This window comes from Podarcis muralis, chromosome 5 (genome assembly GCF_964188315.1).
Source record: "Podarcis muralis chromosome 5, rPodMur119.hap1.1, whole genome shotgun sequence".
NCBI classification, from domain to species: Eukaryota; Metazoa; Chordata; class Lepidosauria; order Squamata; family Lacertidae; genus Podarcis; species Podarcis muralis.
In genome coordinates, this window is record NC_135659.1 from 59,030,509 (window position 1) to 59,055,829 (window position 25,321).

The 25,321-nt window shown below is 41.8% G+C and overlaps 2 protein-coding genes across 2 annotated transcripts in view; both read right to left on the minus strand.

Moving 5' to 3' along the window:
• LOC114598360 (acidic mammalian chitinase-like) lies at positions 1-7,838 on the minus strand. The gene is made up of 11 exons (XM_077928125.1): positions 7,814-7,838; positions 6,950-6,979; positions 5,977-6,187; positions 5,513-5,569; positions 5,245-5,410; positions 4,194-4,318; positions 3,326-3,449; positions 2,626-2,811; positions 1,878-1,997; positions 1,570-1,711; positions 1-321 (listed from the first exon to the last, which is right to left on the minus strand). Exons 1-11 carry the CDS (start codon positions 7,836-7,838, stop codon positions 53-55), a joined length of 1,455 nt encoding a protein of 484 aa, XP_077784251.1. The 3' UTR covers positions 1-52.
• A 5,575-nt stretch (positions 7,839-13,413) lies between these two features.
• The window catches only part of LOC114599273 (putative chitinase 10), a 48,523-nt gene continuing 36,615 nt past the window's right edge, over positions 13,414-25,321 (minus strand). The window contains exons 12-22 of the mRNA XM_077928126.1: positions 23,552-23,584; positions 22,126-22,155; positions 21,803-22,004; positions 21,099-21,155; positions 19,635-19,800; positions 18,400-18,524; positions 16,848-16,971; positions 16,529-16,714; positions 15,826-15,945; positions 14,408-14,549; positions 13,414-13,776 (exon numbers count right to left, since the gene is read on the minus strand). Coding sequence (XP_077784252.1) covers positions 13,508-13,776; positions 14,408-14,549; positions 15,826-15,945; positions 16,529-16,714; positions 16,848-16,971; positions 18,400-18,524; positions 19,635-19,800; positions 21,099-21,155; positions 21,803-22,004; positions 22,126-22,155; positions 23,552-23,584 — 1,454 coding nt within the window. The 3' untranslated portion in view covers positions 13,414-13,507. The remainder of the gene's footprint in view (positions 13,777-14,407; positions 14,550-15,825; positions 15,946-16,528; positions 16,715-16,847; positions 16,972-18,399; positions 18,525-19,634; positions 19,801-21,098; positions 21,156-21,802; positions 22,005-22,125; positions 22,156-23,551; positions 23,585-25,321) is intronic.

Consider the following 25,321-nt stretch of genomic DNA (forward strand, 5'->3'; position numbering starts at 1 on the left):
CTACATGGAATGTCGGATTGGGAAGGCTATGGAGTTAAAAAACCTGATCACTTCATGCCCAGTTGCAGCAGGAGCAGCTGGCATCAAACACAAGACCCGTCTGGCAATGCTGCAGGTAAGTCCTGCCGTTCACACAGTGGTAAAAGCTGTTCTTGTCTGTTGGGTCTGGGTACAGGCCTCCGGCTCTGCTAGCACAGAATCCACTGCCTCCAGTGCTGGGGCTGCCACCGGAGCCACTGCTTGGGCTGCCACCAGAGCTTCCTCCACCACCGCTGGGGGCTGGTGGGATTGGCTCAATGGGCTTGGAAGGGGCTTTGCAACCTGGAAGAGAAGCAGAGGGTAAGCCATCTCAGCTGATTCGTCTCTCAAATAACCACTACTGGCTCAAAATGTGAATTCTACATTATTCTGAACTCGATTTAAGGGATTCTGCCTACATGACATGTGTTTGGCTTTTTCCATAAAGAAAACCTGCCTTGTACTTTCTCCCTAGTGTGTGATCCACATCAGTGTGAATAGAGAAGGTGATCTCCTGAACTCCCATCAGCCCCAGCCAGCCTGGCTAATGGTCAGGGATTATGGGAATTGTAATCCTAAACATCTAGAGGGCACCAGCCAATCATGAGCACAAGGAAAAGGCTTTTAAAAATCTTATTTAAAAGACCTCTGATTTCTCATTCTACTCTAGATCTGCACAACTTGTAATCCATTGAGCTGAATGCAGGTCACCAGCTATAAACTGTGGCCTGGCAGTTTTTTGAGAACTTGTCTTTTTCTGTTTCCAGGCAGGTAGCAAGAACTGAAGGTTAATTCAACCTCTGCTTGGCTGTCATACACAGATGGTGAGTCATGAGTTGTACAGTCCAGCTCAAATCCTTCCAGAACTTGAGGGTCCCTGCGGCTGTAAATCTAAAGTACTTGGGTATCTGTGGAGTAGGTCAGGAACTACAGCTCAGTGGTAGAGTACATGCTTTTTATGCAGGAGGTCCCTGCTTCAACCTTTGGCATTTTTAGTTTAAAGGGTCCAGAACCTGGTGATGGGAAAGACCCTTGAGATCTGTGGTCTAGATGACACTGAGCTAGATGGGCTGATAGTCTGTCCTAGCATAAGGCAGCTTCCAACGTTCTTAATTTATGAATACATAGGTTCTGCATTCAGTGCCAGTGATATGATCTCCAAAATATACCTTCTCTTTCACTCTGGACTGCATCAGCCCTTTCTCCCTGAGTCTTATCGGTCCCTGATTCTATAGGTGTGGTGAATTCTTCTTGGTTGTTTTCCCCCCATCCTTTAATAATGCATTGTATTTTTTTGCCCTTCGAAACCTTCCAAATCCAACTGTTCTCATTCTCTATTTTGTTTTGTTTTTTTAAGTGCTACCATTGATATCGAAACATATTGAGCATGTTCTAAACAGGCCTAAAAGTGACTTAACTGACCTTGGTACCTCAAATTGGAGGTTAGTTCTAAAATAAGCAACAGTGACTTGTTTTTCAACATTATGAACTTTTGCTGGAACTTTGGCTTTCACAATCGTTTTGAGAGCTTTTCCTGCTGCTGCTACTTACTAGCACTCTGCAGTCCGAGAGCGTTCTTCAGGGTGGTGATCAAGGGGTATTTGCCTTGGTTGCAGAAAGTACCAGTGAAGTCATCCAAGTCAAGAGACCAAACCATAGCACCTGCAAAGTTGTTCTTCTTCAACCACTCAGCCTGTCAGATGCCAAGAAAGATGCCCAAGTCAATCTAGAAAAGCTGTACTTAGTGGCATGACATCAGCCATAGTCCTCATACCTTGATTTTGAAACTCTTGATGAACCTACCAAGACATTCTAATGCACCAGAATGAATGTATGCTTTTGTGAGATTGGTACCATACCTTGATCTGGAAGCTCTTAATGTTGTCATACCCCAGCCACTCATTTCCCTTGTAGGCATAAGGCACATCTTGAGGAGCATCCCAAGCTTGAGTGGCTCCATTCTTCAGGAAGGTGCAGATCTAACAGAGGAAACAAAAAAGGCACGTTGCAAATCATTGCAGGACTGTCTTGGTTGCTGTCTCATAATGCTATGCGCATAGTGCAGAGAAGTGAACTGAAAGTATCAATGCATAAATCTGCATAGGCTTCATAAAGTATTTCCTCCATGGCTTAAAAAGGAGGCACAATGTGTATCAAGAGTTGAGAATATCTTGCTGGCTGCACAGTGAAAAAAGTTATTATCTTGTCCTCAGTTACCTGAAATTCCTGCCTACCCCAAAAACCAGTGTGCATTAGCCACATTACTTCATCTCAGTATAATTTTGAGCAGAAATGCTAAAACCCAGGTGCCCTAGCTAGTGATATTCATACAAAAAATGGTCCCTTGGTCTCTATGGAGGAATTTTTTTCTCGCTTTCTCTCTGGCACTGAGAAAAATCTCACTGGCTACTAAGCTTTGGAAACATTTTTTGCACCACTGGTTTTGTGCAAACAGCATATTTTCCAAGCTATTAGGCCAAAATTTAGTTGTAGCATCTTTGTAGGATTTCTTATTTGATTGGCCTATCTTTAGAATTATATTCTTCATCTGTATAGTGTGATGCAAATAAATGTTTTAATGGATTGTGGTGGGAAAAGTGAACAAACCTCATAGTAAGCCCAGAAGCCAGCTTGTCTTGTGTATGGTCCAGCAGGCCCAGCGCCAGTTGTGGGAGCACCAACAGCTGTGTTGGATGGATCGCTGAGGATGAAGGTGTGTCCATAAGTTGGGAATCCAACAATGAGCTTCTCAGCTGGGGCACCATTCTTCTTCCAGTAGTTCATGGCATAGTCCTACAAAGGCAAATCATGTGTTACTCTCTGCTTGCAAAGTGGAATGTTAATTTCTTCATTTTTTTTAGGTTTAGTTCCTGGCAGGCTTTGAAGCACCCTGTAAAAATAGGCTTCCAGCTTGGGATGAGTGAATCTGCCAGTTGCAGGTTTTCTCTCTCAGTTTCTTATTTTTTCACCCTTAAATTTGGTTCTCCACATTTCCGTATCAGCGTATGATTTTCATTAAAGCAAGCACTTTTGCCTTATACACATTTTTTTTTGCAAAGCAATTTTCCCTAATACAATGCCTTTTTGTATGTTATGTTCACTAGCGTATTATTTTTTAATGCACATCTAATTCTAGTATATGTACTTTTGACACATTATTTTCCTGAAGAATTGCATTGCAGTATTCGGAAAAGTATGAATTTCCAGGGATGGCTATGTGTCAGTTCACATGTTGTTTCAAAAAGAGCAAATTAGGCAGATTGACCTTTAAATGTCTCCCCCAGCCCTACTTTCAACTTATACTTACAACATTGAAGTAGATGTTTCCACCAGTGTCTGCAGGACCTCTGTACAGAGGGCTGTTCTCTCCAGTGTATCTCTCCCAGGAGCCATGGAAGTCATAGGTCATCACATGGAAATAGTCCAGATACCTGTGAGGAGATTAAATGTATCTGTGTCCAGTTCTTCTTCTTCTTTGCAACTACAGTATTAGTAATATGTTGAATAAACCCTATGCTTCTAAGGCTTTTGCAGTCTCACCTTCCATAAACATTACCTCTCTAGCCCATAGCCCATTTTCTGCTATGCAGTAGCACCACCATTCTTTTTTCTGACTATATATGATAGCATTTGATGCATAATTAGACCCATAAATGCAGTTCCATAGTGTAAGCCCATCACAGGCCCAGTTTGCTCTTCAAAACGGATCATTATTGTGACTTTGACTGATTATATTTGGAATATTTGATCATTGTTGTTTTTTTTAGCCAACCTTCTTAGGTTTGTCCTTCAGGATGAATATCAACAGCACTATCAATGTTTTGGTGCTTTATTAAAGTAATCAACAGAGGAAATAGTATCTGTGGCTGCCTTGTCTCCTGAAGTAACTCTGTGTACTAGGATTGGCTGTAAGGTACACTGTTCTCTTAAAACCAGCCAGTATGCTAATACTGCAGCTGCCTCTATGCCAATGATGCTGGCATAGTGATTTTACCAATGACACATACTGGCTTGGTTTCACTTTAATGCACAGTGTGCAACTGATAAACAATATGACACACATCAGATGATTCAAAATAACATTAATTGTAAGGGTATCTTCACTTATGCATATACAAAAGACATAAGTTAAATTTAAAGAGAGAGAGAGAGAGAACCTAAAATACTGTACTTACTGGCCAAGCTCAGGAATCTGGTAGCCTGACTCAATATTGGAAAGACCAGCAGCAACAGCAGCAGTGACCATGAGTCTTGGTCTGTTCACTTGTTTGGCTTCCTTCTCAAAGGCTTCCAACATTTCCTACAAAGCAAACAGTAAGGTAAATGTGAATTTTCTGACAGAGCCCCACAATCTTGTTAATGTTCGGGTTTTGAGCCGATCCTATGAATTTTAGTCAACAAAATCATTAAAGTGGCAATTTCAGACTATAAAAAATGCCTATGAATAAAAATTTATTGACGAAAGTAAGAGGTGAGGAACCTGTGGCCCTGCAGATGTTGTTGGTCTACCACCATCCCTGACCACTGGCCATGCTAGCTTATGCTGATTGGAGCTGTAGTGAAACAACAACTGGAGGACCACAAGTTGCCCCACTCCTGTTTTAGGTGTTGTCACAGGAAGCACCATTTTAGAAGAGGCGCCCACTTCTGTGTGAGATAGATGAAAGCCTGTCTCTTCTAAAATGATGCTCACCACTTTTGGTTTTTGTAGATAATGATATTAAAAATAACACATCAATCTGAGGCAATTTTTAATTAATAACAATGTTTTAAATTGATTGATAAAACCTATTAACTGAGTAGTGGGATGGTCATACACATGCTAACTTAGAAACAGGCTCCACCATCTTTTGTAGGGCTTACACCCAGGTGGTTGTGTGTAGGATAGCAGCATAAATGTTGTAGCCCTATGTAGCATTATTGTTATGCTTCTATGGCAATGGGGACTGCTGCTCATCTCTGCTGGTGAGAGTAACTTCTTTCCTTGACTTTAGGGCAGCAGTAGGCAATATGGTGCCCTCTATTGTGGACTACAACTCCCATCAGCTCAGCCAGCAATGGTCAACAGTCAGGAGCAGTGGGCGTTGTGGTCCACAGTATTTGGTTTTGGCCACTCTAGGTTAGGAGAATAAAGGCAGAGATAAATTGATGCTAAACTATCCAATCTGGCTTCTCCATTTCTGGGTGGTGGTGGGGAAATAAGAACAACAAAATCAGTGGTTTTACCTTAACCAATAAAGTAAAGAGGGACTTATCCTGAGGGGTGCTGCCTCTAGAGCCAGGGTACTCCCAGTCAAAGTCCAGCCCATCAAACTCGTACTGGCGCAAGAAAGTGATGACAGAGTTGATGAAGGTCTGGCGGGTCTCAGGAGTGGCAACCATTGCAGTGAATCTGTAATGTGGCCATAAGAGGGTAGAAGATAATTACCTACTTATTATGTGCATTCTTTTCTCTATTACTAGGATGAAGTATGCAAGCGTTGCTTCAACTTACGGTGCTGTTCCAAAGTTCCAGCCTCCAATTGCCAGAAGAGTCTTCAGGTCCCCATTCCTGTCATGGAAGAGATTGCAGAGATTAAGTCTACCCTATTTCTGGAACAAGGAGTCCCGAGTTGGTGCCATCTTGCTATCTATTTTGTGTTTGTTTTTATAATCTTGAACCCCATTTTCTTATGTCAGACGATCTGTCAAGTAGTCTAGAATGAGTCACTTTTTATTATTGGTTTGCATCCCAACATCAGCTGACAACCTTGTAGTATCGTAGCTCCACATGTACTCAAACTTTCTTGCTTCTTTGTTCTATGTAGCGCTAGGTTCAGCTAGGTTACAACACTGCCCATTGGATCCCTCTGGGCAGGAAGGCATATGATAGTGCCTTCTGTTCCAGTTGAGCCTCATATAAACAAGGCAGAAGCAGAATGTGGGAAGGGCGGGTGACCATTATTCATGGATACTCACTGGTTTTTCAAGCCATTGAAAGATTTATAAAGAGTGACGTCATTCCATTCAATGGTTGCAATCTCATTGTTGCGCATCCCAGCAAAGGCATAGATCAGGTGAGTACACAGACAAGGGTCAATGTTGTCGGGCTTGTATTTCCCAAGGCCTGGTCTGTATTGGCCCCAGTTGGTGAAGTAGCATGATAGCACATAGGCAGAACCTATCAAGACAAATAGGACAGGTTATAATAAAAGTTTAAATGGAATTGAGCAAGACTGAAGGGTGAGGAGAAGAAAGACAAGTGTGTATTTTCTTCAGCAATAATAAAACATGTATATCTGCCAGGTCTTAGTATATATTGCAGATTTGGCATGTCATTATAGTAGGTGCAGAAGAGCATTCATTGCTGTGATATTTAGGAGGGATTGCTGCAATATTCTTAGAGATAGACACATGCAGCTTAGTGTAATGTAAATGCACTAATTTTCTAAACATATTTTCTTTCAAAATATGCATTTCAAAATCCCCTTTAATGGTTTTGAAAGCTGGGAACTGTGTTGCAACGTTTAGAGAAATGCAAAATACCACAAAAGGCTATGGGCTCCACTGAAAAGACCACAGCCTGCCACTGTGGAGACTGTGGTGTTTTTATAATATTGGGTTTATTTACACATATATGCAACCTGCACCTATGATGGAGGGGTCCACAGCATTGTTTCTCCCAAAATTACAGCCTTGGATTCAAATGGAAATCAAACATTGCTCTCAAGAGGTGCTTTACCTCTAGGTCACATCACTGCAACTCAACTCTAAACTCAGGCTTTGTCCTTCTAACTATCTATGAGTTGAGGGAAGGGCCGACCCATTTGCTGCCTCACACAGAGACCCTTTCCTTTGTTTTCCTTAATGGCCCATCACCCAGGCTGTCACTCCAATACAGGAAGCGACTAGGTGACACTTAGACATTAATTTAAAGAGCTGCTTTCCATACCTATTTGTGCATTCAGCAGGAGCACCAGACCTATAAAGAAAAAGGGAATAATTTGTAAGTTAAATATGTATAAACTTTTATGAGTTGTTTAGAAATCATAGTGTATAACTATTTAAAATTGAGAAGAGTGGCAAACAATTTCTGTTTTGATGAAAGACTTTGTTGTAGGCCTTATATTGACCACTATATTATATAGTTATTCAAACACAATTTTAAATAGAAGCACTTTAACTGCTTGAATTTTCAAATGAATTGTAATGGAGGTATAATTTACACTGTGCATGCTACTTGGAGGAGGAATAATTGATTTTCTTCCATAATTTGTACCTCAAAGGTATCCATGGACTTCATTGCTAAGTATTATGCAGGAATTTTCAAAAACTGAAATTAATAGTGGGAAAAGAAGGGGTTGATACAACTGAATAAAAATCTGCAAGATTTTCAGTTGTCAGTATTACAGGGAACATACTTGGGTCTCCAGGAATTTTCCCCAACCTTATCTGGAGACACAAGGGACTGAACCAGGGACTCTTTGCATGCAAAGCATGTGCTTTTCCACTGAGCTATGGTCATTCTCCAATGGAGGGAATTCCTGATTTCCAAATATCCCGAACAAAGAAAGCTTTCTCTCCACACTATGGAATGGAGGGAAGCAACACTTCTAGGAAATATGGTAGTGAATGAAATCTTTGCTATAAAATAGCAAGAATAAAATAAACTTGCTCAGTTATTTTGAAATCCATTCAGTTAATTAAAAGCTGTTCTCTTTTAAATAATAGAATAAAGAATGAGAATTACAGAATGAGCTTCCTCCACCAGCAGAGAAAAGTTACACCATTTTATGAATTTCAGATTTGTACTTACCGGTAAGAAGCATCAACTTGGCCATCTTGGTCTCTGTACTGATCTAACATTGTTTCTCTCTTCCTTTTATACCATACACTTGCCCTTCTACCTGTTCAGTGCCTTGTGACCAAAGCATCAGGTGATTGGGACATTCATCTAAAATTATTGGCATGCAACAAATTCCACTACTAGAACAAAGGCACAATTAAAAAACCAAACTTAAGAAAACATGGTTATCACTATTTTTTTATTTTACCAGTGCCATTGGGATCCTGGTGGAATTAGATTACAGTGTTTAAGTCTCTTTAATTGAATGATAACATATAGAAGTCAGGATTCTATATTTGCTGTACCAGTTTGCTTTTGATTACACTTATAAATTGAGAACAAACAGTTATATAACCTGTTTACCGAGGACTTCCAGCTGTTTGTCCCAGTTACCTGATTGTTCCCTTGCAAAACTGAACTGTGTGCATGTATTTTGTCTCTTTGAGGGGGCCAAACTAGGGTGAAGGGGAGAGAAGTGACTAGAGGAGAAGGTTCCCCCGGCATTTGCTCAAGAATCTAGATGTGTCCAGAAGCCTAGAAAGGTTTGCAACCATGGATATAAATGGACAACTGGTGATTCCTTAATTAGTGAGAAATTACAAGGATCTCCCAACCAGGAATACTCTCTGCTTCCCTGGTCTAGATTTAACAAAACCATGGTTAGAAAACTGGTTCTCAAGTCTTGTTAGGCTTTCCTGTGTCACAGGAGTAGAACCTGTGACCCTCCAAATAATACTGGACTACAGCTCCTATAAGGGACGTGGGTGGCGCTGTGGGTTAAACCACAGAGCCTAGGACTTGCCGATCAGAAGGTCGGCAGTTCGAATCCCCGCGACGGAGTGAGCTCCCATTGCTTGGTCCCTGCTCCTGCCAACCTAGCAGTTCGAAAGCACGTCAAAGTGCAAGTAGATCAATAGGGAAGGTAAACGGCGGGAAGGTAAACGGTGTTTCCGTGCGCTGCTCTGGTTCGCCAGAAGTGGCTTAGTCATGCTGGCCACATGACCCGGAAGCTGTATGCTGGCTCCCTCGACCAATAAAGCGAGATGAGCGCCACAACCCCAGAGTTGGTCACGACTGGACCTAAAGGTCAGGGGTCCCTTTAACTTTACCTTTTTACAGCTCCTATCACCATTGAAGAAGAAGAAGAAGAGGAGTTTGGATTTGATTTCCCACTTTATCACTACCTGAAGGAGTTTCAAAGCGGCTAACATTCTCCTTTCCCTTCCTCCCCCGCAACAAACACTCTGTGAGGTGAGAGAGGCTGAGAGACTTCAGAGAAGTGTGACTAGCCCAAGGTCACCCAGCAGCTGCATGTGGAGGAGCGGAGACACGAACCCGCTTCACCAGATTATGAGTCTACCGCTCTTAACCACTACACCACACTGATCATGCTGGCTGGAGTGTATGGGAGCAGAAGAATCTGCTGGATCAGGGCAAAGGTCCTTCTAATCCAGTATCCTGTTCTCACAGTGGCCAGTCAGATGCCCATAAGCAGGATCCGAGTGCAACAACACTCCACTTGTGATTCCCAGCAACTGGTATTCAGAGACATGTTGCCTCCAACAGTAGAGGTGGAATGTAATCCGTGTGGCTTGTACCCTCCATGAATTTATCTTACCCTCTTTTAAAGCCATTCACATTGGTGGCCATCACTGCTTCTTGTTGGAGCAAATTCTATAGTTTAATTATGTAGTGTGTGAAGAGGTCCCTGTGGTTTTTTTGTCTGTCCTAAATCTTCCAACATTCACCTTCATTGAATGACCCCAAGTTCTAATGTTCTGAGAGAGGGAGAAAAACTCTATCCACTTTCTCTACATGCATAATTTTATACACCTATATCATGTCACCACTTACATGACTTTTCTCTAAATTAATTAACATGGTATTGACCTTTTTCATAGCTGCCACACACTAGGTAAACATCTTCATCAAGCTACCCACTATGATGCCAAGGTCTCCTTCCTCACCAGTCAACTCCAGTTCAGACCCCATGAGTATGTGTATGAAATTAAGATTTTTTTTTGTCACAGTGTGCATCATTTTACACTTATGTACTCTGGGGAGATCCTTTTGGAGCTCTTCACAATCTCTTTTTGTTTTAACCATGCTGAACAATTTGACATTAGCAATCTTGGCTTCCTTGCTGCTCACCTCTAACTCCAGATTATTTACGAACAAGTTAAGAAGCATAGATCCAAATACTGACCCTTGGAGGACTCCACTCTATTTATCCCTCTATTGTCCATTTATTCCTACTCTCTCCTTCCTGTTTCTTAACCAGTTACCAGTCCACAAGAAGACCTCTTCTTTCATAACTGCTAAGCTTACTCAGAAGTGTTTGATGAAGCCTTTTATCAAAAGCATTTTTTGGGTGAGTTGGTGTCCAAGAACTTCTGAAGAGCACAGATTTCCTACCCCTGTCCTAAGTGAACCACTAACCTCTTCTCCATTGTGATGATTGAGAAAAAGTCATTTTTTAAAAAGGAACATATGGTGTCAACAAGTGTTGCATTACAGGATCTGCTGAGGAAGTCAGGAGTTCCTCTATTCTAGGGACTACAGAACTCAGTAAGCGTCACTTTCAGGTGACCTTTTTATTGACTTGTTCGCACAAAGTTTGTGAGGAGGTCATATGACATTTGTTCCTTGAACATTCATTCAGCTTTGTTGTGGAGGTTATTATATGATATCACATTAATAAATAATTATAACCACACTTTCCAATAACTTTTCCTGCCACAAAAGTCCATTTTTTAAAAAGTAAGCTTGTTGTGCAAGAGCACCAAATGCACTTTAATTGCGCTGCTTGAATTTACCCAGTATGCAACTGAATCCCACCCACAAAATAGTGACAGTCCGTAAGTGTTGTATCTGATGGATTTTCTACTTGGAATGCTATATCCCACTGGCAAATTATTTCAGCTACTTGCGCAAAACAGCTGTGTTTCAGGATCCATAACAAGAACGCAAGAATTAACATAAAGGTGAGGTTATGCAATGATCTAGCCATGCTGTGTGCCTGGTTTCACAGTGAAACTAACAACCAAGCATACCAATGAATTGAATGCTGGCTTGAGCTAACAGTTTTGCCTGTTTCCTGTTTTCCTTGTCAACATTTTGCAATTTGTAAATTATATGGTATAACAAATAATATTTTTGAGTTTCAAATTCAGATTGTTACTGAATAATTGCCTCAACACTAGAAATTCAAATGTTTCAGAGTTGTCAGCATGTCTTTGTCTTGATTTTGGTAGAAATCAAATGTGAAGCCTCATAATAATCTGTCAATCTTCAAATACCATCTACCTTTACACAAAAAAATGTCTAATAGCGTCAAGTATCAGTTATCAAATACTATTCTGTTTATTTCATACAGCTGCTGTAGTACCAGCCACTGGGTCAAGAGAGGGTGAGCAGGGCAGGATAAGATAGTGGGAAGATCCTTAAGAAGCAGGAGGCAGGCAGTTGAGGAGCACCAGTTGCCCCACCATTAATGTCTCAGGTTGGCTGTGGTCATGAGCTTTCTTTGCTCAAAAGCCTTGGTAATGAATATGAAATGGCTGGCATTGGTAGCCCATTAGGGAAAACAGCATGAATGCATGTTCCCAACTGTGCTGGGCATAACACTGCCACACCCTTCTGGCTAATGTGTCCACATTTGTGTGATCAAGTCCGTTGACAACGATGATGGCATTTTAACAACCAAAACCACAATTTCTTTGAGGAAGAATGTATATAATTGTAGGCAGTGCTTTCCCCCCTAAAAAAATGTTTAGGGGTACTCTCATTTTCCTACTCATATTGAAATACTGCCCCTCCCTCCCTCCCTCCCTCCCTCCCTCTCTCTCTCTCTCTCTTTCCCCTCTTAGATTCACAAAATGTTTAGGGATATGCGTACCTCCAGAAAAAAGCACTGGTTGTAGAGATGGGGGTGAAATTCTATTGTGCTTGCATTTAAAAATGAACCTAATGAATTTGCAGTTTCCAAAAAAAGATGAAAACTGAAAAACTGCCATCCTGCAAAATTCACACTTAGCTGAATTTTGTGCTTCAGTTATTCAACCAATGTTTCCAAGAGTGCACATACTAGGGGAAGATGGGCATAAAAATGCATTTCTTAGTGAAAGTAACATACAAAAATGCATTATATTAAGAGAAAAGTCTTGCAAAAATGTGTGCATTAGTCAAGGTTTACATGTTTATTAGGAGAAAGTGGAACAAAAATGCTGAAGAATTTTCTTGAGGATTTTTTTAAAACCACAAATTTCTGCAGAAAAGTGGAGGACTAAATTGAAGTTTGGGGAAAATGGGAAATGGAGAGATCCTTCCATTCCTAATGCTTGAAATGTTTCCATGTTGGATTTGGAAAGTGTTTGTAGATCCCCCCCCTTGTTGTTTCCCTGTGTGTTGGTGATGGCAATTGCTCTGCACTCCACACATTGCACCAAAGGACGAAATACATTATCAACAAAAAGGACAGAAGATTACACAGATCTGCATAAAACTAGCAAATGTTGATTTGTATGTATAGGTACATCTCAGTATAGTGCAGAAGAACATGACTGGGTGACCTGGGTCCCTGCTCAGTCCACTGTCCAGGTGCTGACTTCAAGGCCCCTGCTCTCCCTTCTTACTGTTCTTTGTCTTTAGACCAGACTTGGGTTGGAAGACCCTTCAGATGGAGGATATCTTGAAACAGAGGCTTGTCCTCTCTCTGACAGCCCTTCAAATAAAAGTCTGTCCTCTGGAAAGCAGGACACATGGCCACATTAGGCCTGAATTCATTAAAGGTTGCTGCTAATTGAGGTCTTTATATGTTGTAGTGGCAGTCAAGAAAAGCATTGAGGGTTGGGGGAAGTTAGAGGGAATAAACGATTTAATTGCATTGGGCCACCCGATTGCTACAATCCCAGAAATAGCATTCAAAGGGGTAGCTGTGTACATACTATGCCTTTAAAGCACATTTGAATAACATTCTTTCCCGCAAAGAATTCTGTGCATTGTAGATTAAGCGTTGCTGGGAGTTGTAGCTTTCTGAGGAGTAAACTGTACTTCCCATAATTCTTTAAGGAAAAGAATGTGCTTTTAAGATGTGGTACTGTATATACACAGCCTTACTATGCCTGTTGTAACAAAATCAAGAAAGAATGCTGTAGCACCTTTTATAGTTTGTGGAGTGTGTGAATAGAGGATTTTTCCTCACTGTAGGAAAATGGTGATCTTCAGACTCCAACAAGACCACTATGCTGCTACATTTATTTCCCTATATCTAACTAAATATTTACATGAGAGCTCCGTACATTGTCTCAGAATTGTAATCTTTGTCATGCTTTTCTCTTGCAGCATGTTTTATATTCCTATGTTGACAGTTTCCTTGCATGTTTCATTGGACACTTTTAGGATGGTAAAAATGATCAATATGTTTTCAAAGCAAACGAATAAATCAAATAAATCACACATTTGATCAAGTATGGGGTTGTTTTTTACAGCACTGCAAGAAAATGCAATTGAAGTACTCGATTTAACGGGAAGAGATACTGAATTTGTGCAAAAGAAACCACAGACTATGATTTGAATGCAATGCATCTTTATTTATCATGCTGAATTCTTTCCTTGCTGTTTACTCCAGTGGAAGGAGTGTGTACTACTCTGAGGCTGTTCTCTTCATGCCCAGTTGCAGCAGGAGCAGCTGGCATCAAATACAAGGCCACTCTGGCAATATTGTTGGTAGGTCTTCCCATTCACACAATGGTAGAAGCTATTCTTGTCAGTGGGATCTGGGTAGAGGCCACTGGCTTTTCCGTTGCAGAAGTTGCCACCAGAGCTTCCACTTCCACTTCCACCAGAGCTTCCGCCACCAGATGGGGCTGCTGTTGTAGCCTGGGCAGGCTGATTAGCATTAGTGCCAAGGGTTGTTGCAGGCACCTTACAGTCTGAAAGGAAGATGAGAATGGCGTTAGAACTTTAGGAACACGGAAGGCTGCCTTAAACTGAGTCAGACCTTTGGGAATATCTTTCAATATTGCCTGCACTAGGAGCGAGGAACAAAAGTCTCATAAACACAAACCTCATTCAAGGAGAATTTAAAATTTAACGTGGCAAAAGAAGCCCTGGCCTGGCCAGGCTAGACATGACATTAACCGCATCTTTGCAAAAATATAACCAGCAGAGAATGTATGCAGGATAATGACTGGGGCTGCAGCCCATGTAGAGGGGGGAAATGTAACCTTTCCCTCCACTGTGAAAATTCAGCTAGTATTTGCATTGAGAGGAAGGCGTCCAAAGTAAGTATGGACTTCAGAGGAGGGATTTCCTAAGAACCATAGCAGAAGAGGAAAGTGTTAAATTCCGCCTCCCATCTGCTGAAATCCAGATAATTATCATCACACCCAGTGGCTTTTTCAGTACTGGACCAGCCATACTGCCTCAAAAGAAATGAGCCAAAGAGGACAGAGATGAACACACAATAAGAGTCAGTAGCACTATTTCACATACAGCCAAACAAGGGTTTCTGGGCATGCCAGGCACTTTGTTCTATCCTGCCAACAGGAGTATGCTACTCACTTGGTGTGGTGACTCCCAATCCTGATTTCAAGGCATTCATCAGGGGGTATTTGCCTTCCCCGCAGAATGTGCCAGTGAAGTCATCCAAGTCAATAGCCCAGACCATGGCTCCTCCGAAGTTGTTCTCCAACAGCCACTTAGCCTGTGAGTTAGACGGTTAAGCATTATGTAATAAATGAGAACCAGAGCTATCTTTCCCTTGAGTTGCTAAGATAGAGAGAGAGCATAAACGGCCTGACTCTATACTCCAGAGTTGTGGTCTGTAACTTTTAAAACTGCAGTTACAGGAAATAGGTTAAGGAATTACAGTACATAAATCCTAAACAGATAGTCTGAAATCCTAACCATATTTGGAGAAAAAAAGCCAGCTGAACTATATGGAGTTTACTTTTTTTAAAAAACAACAACAACAAAACAGACTTGGATTTGCACTGTTAGATGCACGAAACTCAGTTAATCGTTATTTATTTACAGTATTTTTTTGCTCTCTAAGACTCACTTTTTCCCTCCTAAAAAGTAAGAGGAAATGTGTGTGCGTCTTATGGAGTGAATGCAGGCTGCGCAGCTATTCCAGAAGCCAGAACATCAAGAGGGATTGCTGCTTTCACTGTGCAACGATCCCTCTTGCTGTTCTGGCTTCTGAGATTCAGATTCCCACCCCCACCCCCGTTTTCCTCCTCCAAAAACTAGGTGCGTCTTGTGGTCTGGTGTGTCTTATAGAGCGAAAAATACGGTATTTAGGGGGGAAATACTAAATAATTGTTCCACTATCCCCAGTTTTCCTGGGTGTGTGTACTTGGGTGCAGTTTTCTTCCTACAGTGGTACCTCAGGTTACATATGCTTCAGGTTACATACTCTTCAGGTTACAGACTCTGCTAACCCAGAAATATTACCTCGGGTTAAGACCTTTGCTTCAGGATGAGAACAGAAATCATGCTCCGGCGGCGCAGCAGAAGCAGGAGGCCCCATTAGCTAAAGTGGTCCTTCAGGTTAAGAACAGTTTCAGGTTAAGAACAGACCTCCAGAATGAACTAGGTTCTTAACCCGAGGTACCACTGTATATGGTCATGGGAGACTTAAGATGTTGTGCAATATTTTCATATTCTTTACAAATATACAGGCAGAGCATAAATATACAGGTGGAACATAATGGATACTACCCCCCCATTAGGCTTCTAAAAGGGAGGGTGGGGGGAGTTTGTTCCTCTTGAGCTCCCTAGAAATCCTTCTGCTCTGACCTTTCAGACTCAACACAGTCTAAACCTGTGGTTTTTTCAAAGACAGCTTGATGGCATCACGCTCCACAGGAATGGGGAAGGTGGGAGAAGAAAGACAAGAAGCCTTCCAGGAGGAGCCTCTGGCCATTTTAGAAGAGTGCTGAATAAGGGCAGAATATGGAGACAATAAACAGGCTTACCTTGATACCAAAACTCTTAGGGTTATCATAGCCAATCCACTGATTTCCTTTATAGGCATAAGGGACTTCCTGGGGAGCATTCCACACAACAGTGGCACCCTCCTTCAAGAAGGTACAGACCTGTGGAGACAAATATCTTGGATTAAGCCAATGAAAGTGTTTGATCTAGTTACCCAAGGCTAGCTAAACTATGTTGGGTTATTTACACCCATTTCCAGAAATCATATGAGTGTTTGTTAGCTGTGAGCGGGAGAGAAATGTGGAAATCTTAGTTGGCCTTAGAATTTTATTAGGGTAACAAGGCAGATGCACAAAATTTCATTCCTTCCAACCACGTCAGCTCCAACAGTGCAAAGAGTGGCTTGCATGTTGCCGTAGTTCAAAGCAGGCTGATGGGCGTTTTAGTCAAAAACATCTGGAGGGCACCAGGATAGCAGATGCTGGCTTAAAAACAGCACACTTTCTGAATGCGAGAATTGGCCATTATGCTCCTTGGCACAGAAAGCAACAAATAAACACCCATTCAAAAACATGAAACTATACAGAAATAAACTGGATAACTATATTGGCTCACAAGTGCAATATCCAGATGCAAAACTGCATCAGTAGTACATAAAAAGCTATAATTAAAAAAAATGAAAATGCAGGACATCATGATAACTAACAAATGTTCAGGAAAGCTGCAACTATGCCAGAGTTTTACCTCAAAATAGGCCAGCGTCCCAGCTGCTTGGGTGTAGGCCCCACCTCTCCCTGGCCCAGAGGTTGGTGCATCCAGGCCATGGTTAGAAGGGTTGCTGAGGGTGAAGGTGCGAGCATAGGCTCCAAATCCCACCATCAGCTTCTCAGCTGGTGCACCATTCTTCTTCCAGTAGTTCATAGCATAGTCCTGGTGGAAAGAACATTGAGGAGGTAATCAGAAGGCAAATCTTGGGACAATTCTGAACTACATATTCAGCAGCTAAATATGTAGGATATGATTGATGATAAAGGAAACCCTTAATTTCTGTTCAGTCACTCACCACATTGAAGTAAATATAGGAGCCTTGGTCTTCAGGGCCTGCATACAGAGGGCTGTTCTCACCAGTGAAACCTTCCCAGGATCCTCTGAGGTCATAAGTCATTACATTGATCAGATCCATGTACCTTGGAGGGACGTGAGGGAAGCAAATAGGCAAATATATCAGTCCAGAAATTTATTTCCCTCTAAGGAAAACTTTGGACCCTTTCCTCATATGTGTTTACTCGGTTAACTAAGCATTGCCACTTCTATCAGAGAAAAGGGGAGAATCATGGCTGTTGCACATTTCTATATATCAATTTCAGTGTATTCAACATTACAACTCATTTAAATTTAGGCAAATTTAAAACTGGCCATTTGGCATGCATTGATGCTGTCGTTGTCCCCCCCCCCCCGAAAATGTATCAGATTTCAGTTGGTTAGGATTCTAACCAGGAGGCATTATTATATGATATCCTCAGCCATCTCTGGTGATTACCAGGTCCCTATCTCATTTGGTATCATGATTCAAATAGTTGATTAGTAAGAAGGCAAAGTGTCTTGCTTCTGCAATAGTGTTTAATTGTTAATATTAATACAATATAGATACAGTGGTACCTCGGGTTACATACGCTTCAGGTTACAGACTCCGTTAACCCAGAAATAGTACCTCGGGTTAAGAACTTTGCTTCAGGATGAGAACAGAAATCGTGCTTTGGCGGTGCAGCGGCAGCAGGAGGCCGCATTAGCTAAAGTGGTGATTCAGGTTAAGAACAGTTTCAGGTTAAGAATGGACCTCCGGAATGAATTTAGTACTTAACCCGAGGTACCACTGTATTGCCAAGTTCCCAATCACTGAGCACGGGGCAGCCTCTCAAGATTTGTGAGATTTGCAGGGTTTAGATGCAATACACACAAGATCCACACAGAGACTTTCATTAATCACTTCAGCATTACTGCTAATGTTTGTTTTTGTCACTGGTGAACACAGTAATATGCTCCAATGCACACATTAATGCATCTGTTATGCATCTACTTCAGACCATGCTAAAGGATGTAAAGAATTCTGTGCTGAAAACATAATTTGGCCTGTGCATGTCCTCTGCCACATAAGTCACATTCTTTCCTCTTTCCTGAACTGACAAGTATAGGCAAGATCACAGGCAGATATAGTAGATGGAGATAGCAGGTACTCTCTGTTTAATCTCTGCTGCTCTTGTTATTTCACATTTCACTGAAGTGCTGAGTCATAGACATCACCACTGCTTGCCTGATATGTGACCAGGAAACCAGCCATCATATTCTGGATTTTTTTTGTTAGTAGGCACCCACTCCAAACCAAGAAGCTCTCAGCTTTTACCATAGTGGGTGATCACTGCAGCAGAAGTCCTAAGCTATGGTGCAATTGCCATAATGACCAGTCTACCCCAATGCCAGTGTCTTTCCACTGTGTACGCCCATCTCCTCTTAGGAACATAGGAAACTGCCTTATACCAAATGAAACCATTGGGCCAGCTACCTCCGTATTGTCTATGCTAGCTCACAATGAGCCAAGCTATCCACATGCAACTTACTTAGACATCTCTGGGATCTGGTAAGCAGTCTCAATGGTGCCCACACCAGCAGACACAGCTGCAGAGATCAACAGTCGGGGCTTGTTGGTTTGAGAAGCCTCCTGTTCAAAAGCTTCATACATTTCCTGTTATTGGAAGAAGTGAATTGTCACAAGCTACTCCAGGTTTGGATCGAGGGTAGGGGGCAAGAGGGGGCAAGTACCCCAGGAGGTAGGTTGGAATGGGGGAAAAAACTACAGACTTGCTGTGTCTGCTCCTGTGTGCTTATGGATGTGTGGAATGGTGGTCAAGGAGGAAATAATTATTTATCCTTTTCAACCTCCCCCTGCTGCTGGAGTAAGCACACTAGGAGGGATAAAGGGAGCAGCAGTGCAGACATTTGCTCCTAAGAGAAAATTTGTAGCTCCAGCACTAAGCTACTCTTTTAAGAACACACACACACCCTTATCTGAGTTTTTAAAGTCTTCATTGTCTGGTTGGTAGAGGATGAGACTCTTAATCTCAGGGTCATGGTTTTTTAAAAAATGTTTAAAATGCTTGGCTTTGCGGACATAATGAAGTGATGCTCCAGAATGTAAGGCACAGGGTAACTAAGAAAATTGGGTTGTATTCAACGTAGCACTAAGTAGCTCCTTGCATAAGCAGAATGACTTCCGCTGGCTTGATGGAACTTTCTCCGCTTTCTGCATGCCCCTCCCCCCCAGATCTGTTCTGGGTCCCCCGTCTAACTTTCCTGAGTAGAGATGGGGATGGTGTTGGGCATGCACAGGGGGTGGGGGGAGTGGGCAGAGGCAAAAGTCATTCCACTCATGCAGTTATTTAATAAAAAACTGTCATCACAGTCTCACTTCCCTTCTATATCCACTTCTGAAGCTCTCTACCCACCATTTGCCTCAAACTATGAGCATCACAAATGCTGTTAATATTTCTGAGATGAAGATTATTGGAACACGAACAGGGTACTCAGCTGCATTAGTAAAGAAAAAGTATTTTATATTTCCAATAATAAAGTTCACAACTCAATTTCCCGAAACACGTTTTTGATGTGTCTAGATCCAGCCCAGGAAAGAACGAGAAAAAGGGTATCCTACCCTAAAGACATGGAGGTGTTATTATATCTGTTTTAGTGATTGCGTTGCCTTGACAAATAGCACTGGGTAAAATTCCAGAACAAACCTCCTTTCACTGCTATATTAGTCACCTAGATACAGAGAGAGCACATTGTCGAAGCCAACCTTGAGTAAGACTGTGAACAGTTGTTGGGTGTCAGCGGGGCTGCCTCTGTTGCCAGGGTACTCCCAGTCAATATCCAACCCATCAAAGCCGTACTTGCGCAGGAAGGAGATGGCAGACTGAATGAAAGTCTGGCGGTTCTGAGCAGAGGAAACCATGTCAGAAAACCTGCAAAGAGGAAGGTCGGAATGATCAGTTCCACAAATCTGAAACCATAGAGCTTAATTAGATCTGCTGCTGATGGTCTGAGCTAGCTTTCACCAACCTAGTGCTCTCCAGATACTTTGGATATTGAAAACAGCATAGCCTTTTGAGATTGTTAAGCTTTGAATTCCACAGACTTCAGGAGGGACGGGGAACCTTCAGCCCTCCAGATGTTGCTGGTCTCCACCTCTGGTCACCCCTGACTATTGCCCAAGCTGACTGTTGTTGATGGGAGTTTTGGAGTCCAACAGCAGCTGCAGGGTCATAGGTTTCCCTTCCTGAACTAGAGGTTTTGATTTCCTGCTCCATAATGCTATCCCTGGTTTAGATAGGAAGGGGATATCTTCAGTCACTTAACCTTAAAATCCAAATATTTATTCTTTCCTGATAATATTCCTCACATCTCTTAAGGCATGTTAATTTCCCACATGCATACAAGGTGTTAAGTGTGATATTAACTGTTATCCCATTTTATCTCCTCAACAACCCTGCAAGATAGGTTAGGCTGGGTAACAGTGACTTGCCCAAGGCCACCCAGTGAATTCCATAGCTGAGCAAGGATTTGAACCCAAGTGTATCCAGTCCAAGTTCAATCGCATTGGCTGTGAATCGGAGTTCCCTCCCGTTTGAGGAACAGCTTACATTAATCTTCATTGTTTGGACTTGAAGATACTTTCCTGTTGTTTCTGGCAACATATCCAGCCCCCTTCTTGTGGTAAAAATGTGTATCTATGGATTTAATCCAGTTTAGAAATGTGTATGTATCTTGTCAGATGAAAGTTGCCCCCTGCCCCTGGAAGTTGCTTTTTCTGACTACTTGGAAGCAGAAACATGGAATCTACTTCCAGATGCACACAAGGAGCTGGAAACAAAAAGAGAGACACAGGGAGCATCCTCACAATACACAACTCTCACACACATCTTGTTACATGTGACAAGATTTGCACATGTAAAAGTGGTCCTTGGCTTCTTTAATCTAGAACCATACTGCATTAATTAAGGAGCTGGAAGAAGGGAAAACAGTTCTCAGGTGTGCTAATTTATGGTCCAGGGAAATAGAACAGCTAATGTAGAGCAAGGTTGGAGATGGTGCTAAACAATATGTCCAGGTGGAACAGAGGACAGGGCGCCTGCACCAGTTGTGTAGAAGAGGAAATTTCAGCAGTTGTGGAGGTTCTCTCTTCTGGTCAGGGGCTCTGTCCTCTTTTTCTCCTGATCTTCCTAGTGCTAAGTATGGGAGGGGATCTCCTAGAGGACCTTACTTTTGGGTACCGAAGTTCCAGCCTCCAACAGACAGCAAGGTTTTCAGGTCAGGATTGCTGTAAACAAATTATTTGGAAGGTCATTAAAGAGACTCTGAACCATATGCAAACAGTTACAAGTCGGCTATCTTTAAAAAGAAAGAATTGAAATATCCACACAAACTTTAAAAGCAGGGATAGATCCAAAGAGAATTCCTGTACCCTTTAAGAACTGCATAGAAAGGGCGATTGTTAATATAAAAATGCAACAGATGGTGAGATCTAATTGAACATTTGCTTCTCATTCCTCTCTATACCCCCTCAGAATCTGGGGAGTTGCGAGAGTTTTGGAGCAAATTTAGGGGGGAGCCTGTCCAGGGATTCAAGAAACCAGAAAGCAAAAGTAAAAGTGTGCTTCTATTGTGAAAGTGGGCAGAAAGTTGCCTGGAGAAAGGAGCAGACACACCCATTTATTACTTTCTTTCACCTTCTGTATTATATATGTCTGATTTTTGATAATATGAAAGACAGGTACCGGTATATTATTGAAACGGAATAGGAAATGCAAAAATTAGGCGTAAGCCATAGAAAAACATGGAGCTAAAGTTGCATGGAAGTTCATGGGATTTAAACTTAATCCTCAATCCCCATTTATTTCACTGGAAATTAATTCTCTTGATTCTGCCCCTTGTGTTGAATGTTGTATGTTGAATGCTGAATCTTACTAGGTTTTGAGTCCATTGATGCCACCGTAGAGAGCCACATCATTGTACTCGATGGTCTGGATCTGGTTGTTTGCCATGCCCGCGAAAGCATAGATGACATGAGTACATAGGCATGGGTCAAGATCTTCGGGCATATAGCGTGCAATACCAGGTCTATACTGGCACCAGTTGGTGAAGTAGCAGACAATATTGGTAGATGCACCTGCAGTTTGAAAGGTTAAAGTCAACCAATGCATTCAAATTGCTTACTAGAGGAGAAGCTTCTTTTAGCTATTGCTTTTTATGGAATAAAATAAAATAAAGAGAAATTTGCTACAACTTACCCAGCTGCACATGCAGCAGGAGAGCCAGACCTATGAAAGAAAAATTCCATTGTTAATCAAACACAAAAGCTAGTCATGTATATTTCTTAGTTCACCCCAACTACAAGTCAGTGAACAGATCTACACTACAAACTTGCATTGTCTGCATCAGTGTCATGGCTTCCCCCAACAGAATCATGGGAAGTGTAGTTTGTTAAGGGCGCTGATCAATTGAGAATACTTTGTTATAGATCCCTAGGCTTTCTCACCCATGGTTCCTTTGAGAGACAGCATTACTCCTAAGCCTGTTTAAGTCAATGGAGTTCTCATCAGGTGGTTTTGCTGTAGATCTCTGAAGCTTTTGAAGCAAGCCATGGGTTTGTCCTGATATATTGCAAGCAATGGTTACTGGCTTGATGAGATGGACAGTTCAGTTTGTTATATGTTGTGGTCCTGTCTTAGATGTATGATAAATAAATACTTGGATTCTGGGATCCTCTTCATAATGGCATAGCTATAATGGGTGGAAATTCACATTTATGAGGAAAACATGGGGTTCCCCAAATCCTGTTTCCTAAATAAGGCAGTGATGGGGAACAATTCCAGACGTTGCTGGACTGCAGCTCCCATCAGTCCCAGCCATCATTGTCAATGGTCAGGGATGATGGGAGTTGTAGCCCAGCAATCTGCCCCACCAGTCCACCTCTGTCTCCTTCAAGTGTCCTCCACATTGACGTTATCTCAACAAATGCAGGATTGGGAATATGTGGTTGCTGAGATACTGTGTAGCTTTATCCTGACTCATTTGTTGCTGTAAAAATATATTGTGGATCACCTACCCAAGTTCCACACATTAAAAAAATTATTGAAACTTAAGCAACATCCTGAGAGATTTCCCTCAGTCTCTTAAAACTCTAGAGCAAGGAATTCCAAAACTTATTCTAATCTATGCCTGTTCTTATTGTTGGAGGCATTTCTTGTCATCCAGCCTAAAAACATCTGTTATAATTTGTTTTTATTCTTATGTTTTTAGTAAGAGGCCTATTTTTTCCTAAACCATCACAGTTCCTAGTCAATTTATGAACATTTTCTAGAATGGCCATCAAATTACTATAGCTAGGTAGTCTATAGATGTACGTGGACAGAAAGACTACCTGAAAGCAGTGGCGTAGCGTGGGTTGTCAGCACCCGGGGCAAGGCAAGTAATTTGCGCCCCCCTAACCCATGGATTTGCGCCCCCTAACCTGTGGATTTGCCCTAACCCCAGATGTTGTGCCTGGTGCGGCCGGCCCCCCCTGCACCCCCACGCTACGCCACTGCCTGAAAGTAAGCTAGGTCAGACTAGAATAGTGTGTTGACGAAGGCAGAGAACAACAAAAAGAGATAGACTGACAGAGAGATCGAAACTTTTGCCAGCTCAATGGTAAGTTGAGCCTGTCCTACTCACCAGTCAGAAGGAGTAGTTTGCCCATTTTGATACCTGTGTACTAGGTTGTTTCATCTTCTGTTTCCTTTTTATAAGAAACATTCAGTTCCCACCTCCTTCTGAACACATGTGACTTCAGATGCCCTCACCCCTCAAAATTAAATAGAAAGTTAATATGTAATCATTGGTAGTCACAGCTAAAGTAAATTACTATACCGACCGTCCTTTTCACCTTGGAATATTATCTTTCATCCCAATCTTCTGAAGTTTGGGATTAAGCAGGCATGCATTGAAAGAGGAAGGTTATTTTTGCATCCCAGATCCTAAATCAATGTTAAACCCTTCCACTCAAAATTTACCAAAGATATTGGGTATTGGATAAGGAAGGCAAACATATCTATCAGTAAGATTTGCTTATGCAATTACAGTGTTGAAAATGGACCATTTAATTGCAGAGAAATGACATTGGAAACAAACCCATGAGCCCTTAGTGAGGCATGAGAGATAACAGCTATTTGGGAAGCAAATTAATTATTGGTTCAGGCCAGTTTCTAATCAACTGCCACCAAGAATTAAAGTACTATGGCTGTGCATAGGCATGCATGTACAAATTCCGATCACCCCAAAAGCATATCATCCTCAGTAACACATATTTCCCCCAATTTTAATTAGAATATAAATTTAAAATAAGCATTTATACATTTTCTCCATACTCAAAATCAACTCCAAGCCATAAGATTTCCAAGTGGAATATTTTGATTTAATAACACATTACAATTGGATAAAAAAAGATTCCAACTTTCAATATCATTTAACCTAATCCTGTTTCTTCTTTCCTCCCAAATCTAACTAAGGGAATAAATTTCAACACATGCAGAGTAGTTTCAATTATCTCAGTCTATTTTTAAATCAAGGTTGTAATTCTCTACTTCCTTACCTGGGAGTAAGTCCCATTTAACCAATATGGGGTCTTATATCTGAGCCAATGTGTCAAGGGTTGCACTGTTTAGAACCATTTGATGCTTTCCATTTATATGTTACTTCAGTTCTTGCCATTATTAAATTAGCAGCCAACACTCCTCGTGGTGCAGTGCCTGCCGCGAAGAACCACTCTGGCAATTGTCATTCTGTGAGAGAAACAGGGTCTCCTAAGAGGGTCTCGGCATATTTAACAAACTATACAGTTATTTTGGCCCCTGAGACAGGGTATCTCATAACTTCCTCTCCCTCTTCCTAGCTGTAGAAATACAAATAAACAATGCATTAGCTAACAGTCCACTGCCCTTTCACAACACCCCAAATCAGCTGCCTGAGCTAGTGTGTTATTCTGCTTAATGGTAGGGCTTAGTACTGCTGCATTCACATTGACAGCGATGGAGTGTTTACTAGTGTTGCATCTCATATTTTATTTGCTGGTCTCTAATTTGTAGCTAAGCTGATGCTGTGAAGGGTCATAGCTCAGAGGCAGAGCATCTGCTCTTCGTGCAGAAGGTCCCAAGTTCAATCCCAGTCAGGTTTGATCCTTGGCTGGAAGAGACTCCTATCTGAAATCCTGGAGGACCACTTCCAGTCAATACAGACAATATTGAGTCAAATGGGCCAATGGTGTGATTTAGTATAAGGCAACTTTCTATGTTCTATTGCAGCACTTGAATAAGGTCTTGCATCCCCTGCCGTCAGAGGTTGCTTAAATAATGGGAGTTGTCAGAGAGAGGGCTAAAAAGGCTCCCTGAACATGCTGCTCACAGCCATCTGCTGCCATTGTGTCATTCTCCTTCCCCACCCCAACTC